The following is a 7,827-nucleotide window of genomic DNA, read 5'->3' as shown; positions in this document are numbered from 1 at the left end:
ATCGGATGTAAGTGGCTTTTCAAGTTGAAAACTGATAAAGATGGAAATGTATTCATTTACAAAGCTAGATTGGTGGCAAAAGGTTACACACAAGTTCATGGTATTGATTACGATGAAACCTTTTCACCAGTCGCAATGCTTAAATCCGTTCGGATCCTCCTAGCGATTGCTGCATATTACAATTATGAAATATGGCAGATGGACGTCAAAACCGCCTTCCTTAATGGTTATTTGGAAGAAACTGTGTATATGACACAGTCTGAAGGTTTTGTCGACCAAAAAAATGCTAGGAAAGTTTGTAAGCTTAAGAAATCCATTTATGGACTAAAGCAAGCAAGCAAAAGTTGAAATCTGCGATTCGATGAAGCCATCAGTAAGTTTGGTTTTATCAAGAATCCAGATGAATCTTGTGTTTACAAGAAGGTTAGTGGGAGTGAAATCGCCTTACTAGTCTTATATATCGATGACATATTGCTCATTGGAAACAGCATTCCGTTGTTAGAGTCTGTAAAGGCCTGGCTTGGAAAGTGCTTCTTAATGAAAGACTTGGGAGAGGCCCAATACATACTAGGCATCAAGATCTATAGGGATAGATCGAAAAGGATGATTGGATTGAGTCAGAGTACTTATATTGATAAGGTACTTGCTCGATTTGGCATGGAGGAGGCCAAGAGAGGTCACCTGCCAATGTCACATGGCATAACCCTAAGCAAGAAGCAGTGTCCACAGACACTTGATGAGCGGGTAAGAATGAATCAGATTCCATATGCTTCGCTTATTGGATCGATCATGTATGCCATGATATGTACTAGGCTAGATGTATCGTATGCCTTGAGTGCTACGAGCCATTACCAATCAGACCCAGGAGAGGCGCATTGGACTGCGGCCAAAAATATCCTAAAGTATTTGAAAAGTAACAAGGATAAATTCCTGGTGTATGGTGGTGCAGAGGATTTAGTTGTGGAAGGTTATACCGACACAAGCTTCCAGACAGACAAAGACGATTTCAAATCGCAATCTAGATATGTGTTCTGTCTAAATGGAGGGGCGTTTAGTTGGAAGAGCGCAAAGCAGAGTACAACTGCAAATTCTACAACTGAAGCCGAATACTTAGCAGCTGCTAAAGCAGCTAAGGAGGCTCCTTGGATTCGTAAGTTCGTTGGTGAACTTAATGTTGTACCCTCTATAAAGGGTCCAATAGCCCTCTATTGTGACAACAATGGAGCTATTGCTCAGGCCAGAGAGCCTAGGGAACATCAGAAGGTCAAACATGTCAAGCGGCGATTTCACATGATTCGAGAATGGAAATCAGAGGTTGAAATCAGAATTTGCAAAGTTGGAACGGATGACAATGTAGCCGATCCACTTACTAAACCTTTTCCTCAAGTGAAGCACAACAAGCACGTTGAGGCAATGGGAATCAAGCATGTAGGAGACTGGCTTTGATTTCTTTGTTTAGTGTTTTAGTTAATTTTGAGAAAAATTAATGTAAGACGCTAAGGAAAACCATTCAAGTTTTGGAGTAATATAAAATTTCATGCAATATTTTATTACTCCGTTATGCTATTTAATTGTGGTTTAGGATTAAATAATGAGTCCATTCAATTCTCAGAATATTCAAAAAAGGGTATCAAGACCAGTCTTGGTAAGGAAACACCTATTAAGTGAACATTGAATATTATAATCGAAAATTATCCCTAATCAAGGTCATTTAAACGATGGACGATTAATGACCGATTGAGATTAGTGTGTAGTTTGATTTATAGCACCGTTTCATGTGCTACAAGGATATGATTGTCATAAATCATTTGCACAGGTATTGGTTTAGAACCATACTGGATCGACCTATGAGAATACTTTAAGAAATTAAAAAAAATTGTCATAAGTATACTTCTCATTATGGCTATCGGAACCTATTTCCTCGACCATGCGTATTGTGATTTCTCTTGTTTGAGTACTAATTCACTTTGATGTTGTCAAACGTCTGCCGTAATAGGGGATTATAACGGCAACACTCGGGCGACTAGGTCCTCTCAGTAAGAGGAGCTACATTACAAGATTGGGAATGTCCCCCTACTAAAATAGGGAAGATGTCTTTGTTGTATACAAGGCCTCTCGTAGAGCGAGACTGTAAAATGCATGGCCGTGCTCGGGTGGATTTTAGAAATCATCTGTTTATTGACAGTCGGACTCAGAATCGGGAAACACTTCTGGACGTAATAAGGATGACAAAATAAATCTTACCTTATAGTTCATGAAGAGACATTAAGCGACATAGGAAAAAGGTTGTACACAAAATGCGCACTTGTCCGGAAGGATAAGTGGGAGATTGAAAGGAATGGTGTCCTTCGAATAAGTGTACTATTCCGTTAGTGGGTTCAGAATTATTATAAAGCTAATATATTCAGTGAGGTCAAGTGATCGGAATGCCTAGGTGGAGGCCGCTTCCGATCAGTAATATTAATGAATAATTAATATTATAGCTTAATCTTGACTGAACCCTTCGGGTCACACCCAAGCATTCAACAAACCGAACCGACGAATTAATTCGCAAGGAATTAATGAGTCGACCGAGTAATATTTATTTAGACGTCGGAAATTCGAGCTTAGAGCGTCGAAACCGAGCGTCGGAAATCGAGTCAAAAAATAGTGAAAGACGAGACGAGAAATAGTAATAAATCAACAACAGACCAAAATACCCCTAGCATCGGAATGCCCAAGCAAACCGAGTGCTAAGGGTGTATGGCCTTGCATGGTGGCTAGCATGCGCACCAAGCCGAGCCTAGGATGGCTGGTGCGTGCTAGCGCACCCATGCTAGCATCGCAAGGCTAGGCGCTGCCTAGTGCGTGCTAGCATGCTAGGCGCAGCCTTGAGCGCGCAATGACTAGCAAGACATGCCACAACAAGCTGCAGCAGCTAGCACGCTAGGCGCGCCAGCTCGCCACAGCTAACAGCAGCATGGCTAGGCCATTGCTTGCTGCCTAGCAGCGTTGGCAAAGGCACAAGGAAAACAGCAGCCAGCACAAGCATGCTGGGCTTGCTGGCCAGCAGCGCCTGGCAGCCCGCATGCGAGTGCGGGGCCTGCTGGGCGTGGCTGCCACGGACAGCAGCACATGGCAGCCCACCTTGGCTGCCTTGGTGCCCAAGGGTGGGTGCCATGTGGCTAGTGGTCCTTGAGTGTGTGTGGAGTGAGGTGGCCGGTTATGGAGAGGGAGTGGGGAGCAAGTTTTGTCCCCCCCCCCCTTCTCCAAGTGGTCCTCACCTAACCACTCACATGAGCTTGCCACTTGTTGATTTATTACTAGCTTGATTATTAATTTTATTTTAGCTTTAAAATAAAATGAAAAAATCATACTATCCCACATTGATGGGAGAGTAAATGATACTCCCATCATTTCCTATAAATACCCAAGTATGGGCATTGGGAATGATGCTTGAGTAAGAGTTTAAAAAGGCATCACAATTAGTGAAAACCTTTGAACTCAATATAATTGCTCGGGTTTTATTGGTCGGGTCTTGCTAACCCCAAGACATTAGACCTAGTCGGTTTTGTTGGTGCGGGTGGACTTCGTTGGAGGTCTCCGTGTGAGCGGGCCTTGAAGCTTTCAAGTAAGAGCTCATTTTGGAGCGAAGCACGCGTCAAAGGTAATTAGCTTATCTTAATCTTGTGATTAATTTAATTATGTTAATGATTTTATTTATTGCGAGTGCGGTCTTGTTTTTGGGTTTGTTTCCGCGGTGAGTCGGACTCACCAAACCCCAACAGGGCCTTCCTGTCTTTTTAATTTAGCTGCCTAGCGCTTTTCTGTTTCTTTTGCGCTCTGCAATGGTTCAGCAGGGACTTTGTTACATTTTGTCCTTCCTTCTTTATTTGCTTCAAGTGTTTGCGCGTTGTGTACTTCACTTGGCTTTGACCAAAGGCTTCGTCTACGTGCTGGTTGACATATTTGATTGAGCGTTATTTGACTAATCCTTGCTGAGACTTGTTTGTGTCGATCAGCTTTTTGCTTATTTCGTCTGTGTCATCAGCTTGCTTTGCTGTGACTTATTTGTGTCGTTCAGCTTATTTATGCTACGACTTGTTTATGTCGTTCGGCTTGTTTATGCTGCGACTTATTTATGTCATTCAGCTTGTTTATGCTACGACTTATTTATGTCATTCAGCTTGTTTATGCTGCGACTTATTTATGTCATTCAGCTTGTTTACTACCTTCTTATTTCTTTTTGTAAGGGCTTACTGCTTGACTGTCTTCTCCTTTCCTCTCCCCCTCGAAAAGATGGGCTGAATGGGACTAAGAGAACCTTAGTGTTGCCCATGTAGCTCATCTTCTTCTTTTCCTCTCTCCTCCCCTGCTCAAGCTGAACATGTCAGGCTCCCCTCAAGCGTCCTCAAGGTGGTGCCCTGTTTTGCTTTTTGCAGGTGAAGTGAGGTTTTAAGGAGGGATGCTTTCACTTTGTCATTTTGCACTAGAGTGCTTCTTGCCTCTAACGCTTTATTATTATTCTTGTTTGATTTCTGCATGTTAGTATATGATTCTTGGGAATACTATATTAAACAAATTTATGCAATATACTCCTCACGCAGAGGCTTGTATTTCATTGAATAAAAATCGCTCAAATGCCTTAGTTAACATTACATGGACTGAATAAAGGTTTATCGACTTGAAACAGCTATGTTTCAGGCTATTTAAACAAAATATTTCTTTAACACATCAGCATTGAAACTATTTCTTAAGACCTAACCTTCTTGATCTGCGGGAACGCGCCTGGTCCAACCTGCTCGTGGATGATGAAAAGGCCTTCCCAGTTTTGCTGTCAGCTTTCCATGCTGATTTCCTCTTCGAACTGCTGCTGTCCTACTAAGGACTAAATCTCCTGGCAGGAGCTCCCTGTGCTTGACCCTTTTGTTGAAATCTTTTGAATCCTGCTCTTTTGGGCTGCCAGCTTAAGGGTTGCTTTTAGCCTTACTACTGGCAGGAAGTCTAGCTCTTCCAGCATGCGCTTTTCATTTCCTTGCTGCTCAAAGTACTGTATCCTCAGGCTAGGGATTTGCACTTCCATAGGGACAACTGCATCAACCCCGTAGGCCAGGGTGAAAGGGCTTTTACCGGTTGACTCCTTCTCAGTGGTCTATTTGCCCAGAAGACCTCTGGGACTAAGTCTGTCCACAGGCCCTTGCACTCCTCCAGCTTCTTTTGTAGGGCTGTCAGGATCAGCTTGTTTCTGCTTCTGCTTGGCCATTGCTCTACGGGTGGCAGACTGAGGCACTTGCATACTTGGTGCCCATATCCCCCAGGTAGTCCTTTATGGTGTCACAGTCAAATTGGCACCCATGATCAAACACTATGCACTGTGGCACCCCAAATCTAGTGATGATGCTCTTCCATATAAATGTTCTGACCTGGGTTGCCTTTATGTACTTGGTGGGATCAGCTTCTATCCTCTTTGTAAAGTAATCTATTGCCACAATGAGATAATTCCTGCCCCCTGACCCAGTGGTGAAAGGTCTCAATATAGCCATTCCCCACTGAGCGAACGGGATCGGGCTGAGGATTGGAGTCAGATCATTTGCTGGCTGATTTATGACTAGTGAATATTTTTGACACTTGTCGCATTTTTTAACATATGCTAGTGTGTCTTGCGTGAGAGTTGGCCAGTATGCCCTTCTTCTAAGGACCTCTACTCCTAATGCTTTCCCGCCGATATGGTTGGCACATATTCCGGAGTGGGCTTCTTCCATAATGCCCTCCTGCTCCCATTCTGGAATACACCTCAGCAGTGGCTTTGAGAAGCCTTTCTTGTTGAGCTCTCCATTCATCACTACATACCAATTTCCGTCTTTCTTCACCTTTTTAGCCTGTACTTCATCATCGGGCAGCGAGCCATGAAGTTTGTACGACAAGATGTCTGAGAACCAGGCTCTCTGACTCCCAACGCAGTTTACCTGCTCCTTTTCAGCGATGCTGCTTTCCTTTAACACTTCGACCATCACTGTTCTTGTGAGGCTTTGTAAGGTGGAGATGGCTAACTTAGATAAGGCGCCAGCCTGAGAGTTTCCTGCTCTAGGGACCAAGTCTATCTGGAAATGGACTAGCTGGGCTGCCAGTTCTTTCACTTTTGTTACATATTTCATCATAGTGGCTTCCCTTATCTCATACGCCCCCTGCATTTGGCTGGCAACGAGCTGAGAATCAGTCTGCAGGTGTACTTTGCAGGCTCCGGCTGCGAGGCTCATACACAAGCCTGCCAGCGTCGCCTCGTACGCTGCTTCATTATTAGACGCTTTGAACTTGAACTTTATGGCATACTCAAATACGTTTCCTTCTGGAGACGTCATTATGACTCCTGCCCCACTCCCCGTTTGGGCTGAGGATCCATCCACATCCACCTTTTAGACCCCAATGTCATCCTCTTTCTCCGCATAGGAGGCTTCCACTATAAAGTCTGCTAAAGCTTGTGCCTTGATTGCTGCTCTAGGCTTGACCTCAAATTCACACTCAGAAAGCTCGATTGCCCACTTTAAGAGTCTACCCGATGCATCCATCTTTTGTAACGCTTTCTCCAGCGGGTGGTTTGTGAGGACCTATATTATATGCGCGTCAAAATATGGTTTTAGCTTTCTTGCTGCTGTGACCACTGCGAAGGCTAGCTTCTCTACCAGGGGGTATCTTTGCTCTGCCTTGGTCAGCACGTGGCTTACGAAATATATCAGCCTTTGTTGCTTATGTCTTTCTACCAGCAGAACGGCTGCGATTATCTATATTGACGCTGAGATGTACAACTGCAGTTTTTCCCTCAGCTCCGGGCTGATCATTGTTGGGAGCTTATTCAGATGCTCCTCAATACCCTCAAAGTCTTCTTTCTCCTTAGTCTCGTACTTGAATTCTCTGTTTCCTTTCAATAGCTGATAGAATGGCAAGGCTTCTGCTGACTTGCTGATGAATCTGGTCATTGCGACCATTCTGCCTGTCAACCGCATGATATCTTTGATGCTCTTAGTCTCGGGCAGACTGAGGACTGCTTCGACCTTTTCTGGGTTGGCATCTATACCTCTCTCGCTGATCAGAAAACCCAAGAACTTTCCCGAGCTCACTCCAAAGACGCATTCTTCAGGTTGAGCTTGATTTTATACTTATTTAGGGTAGAAAATGTTTCCTCCAGATCCATGATATGTCCAGCCTGCGTGACGCTCTTAACAATTGAGTCGCCAACGTATACTTCCACATTTCTTCCCTTCTGGTGAAGGAACACTCTATCCATTGCCTTCTGAAAAGTTGCTCCAGCGTTCTTCAGCTCGAAGGGCATAGCTATGTAATTATACACTCCCCCTTCATTAATGAATGCAGTTTTCTGCCTGTCTGGCTCGTGCAGGCTGATCTGATGTTACCCTGAGAAGGCGTCCATGAAGCTTAGCAGGGCGTGCCCGCTGGTTGAGTCTACTAGTTGATCTATCTGTGGCAGTGGGTAACAGTCCTTCGGGCAGGCCTTATTAAGATCCGTGAAATCAACACACATTCTCCATTGGCCATTTTCCTTCTTCACCATGACCACGTTGGCTAACCATTCTGGATAGTCACAGGGTTCAATAAATCCTGCTTCCAAGAGTTTTTCCACCTCTTCCTGGATTGCCTAGTTTTTCTCCGTGGAGAAGCTTCGCTTTTTCTGCCTGACTGGCCTAATATCCTCCTTCACATTCAGCCTATCCACCATGAATGTTGGGTCAATTCCGGGCATTTCATCTGTGGAAAATGCAAAAATGTCTTTATTCTTTCTCAGCATCTCTATAAGGTGCACCCCTACTCCTAGATCAATGTCTTTCCCAATTT

At 44.1% G+C, this 7,827-nt stretch overlaps 1 protein-coding gene across 1 annotated transcript; it reads right to left on the bottom strand.

Moving 5' to 3' along the window:
- Positions 1-5,246: 5,246 nt before the first annotated feature.
- LOC110700966 lies at positions 5,247-6,338 on the bottom strand. The gene has a single exon (XM_021878534.1). The coding sequence runs from the start codon at positions 6,336-6,338 to the stop codon at positions 5,247-5,249; it is 1,092 nt and encodes a 363-aa protein (XP_021734226.1).
- Positions 6,339-7,827: the final 1,489 nt, after the last annotated feature.

The sequence above is a fragment of the Chenopodium quinoa genome, unplaced genomic scaffold (assembly GCF_001683475.1).
Source record: "Chenopodium quinoa cultivar QQ74 unplaced genomic scaffold, ASM168347v1, whole genome shotgun sequence".
NCBI lineage: Eukaryota > Viridiplantae > Streptophyta > Magnoliopsida > Caryophyllales > Amaranthaceae > Chenopodium > Chenopodium quinoa.
This window is presented reverse-complemented; position numbering and strand designations above follow the sequence as displayed.

Coding starts and splice junctions, on each gene's coding strand:
- LOC110700966 (XM_021878534.1), bottom strand. CDS start 6,338: ATGACGTCTCCAGAAGGAAACGTATTTGAGTATGCCATAAAGTTCAAG.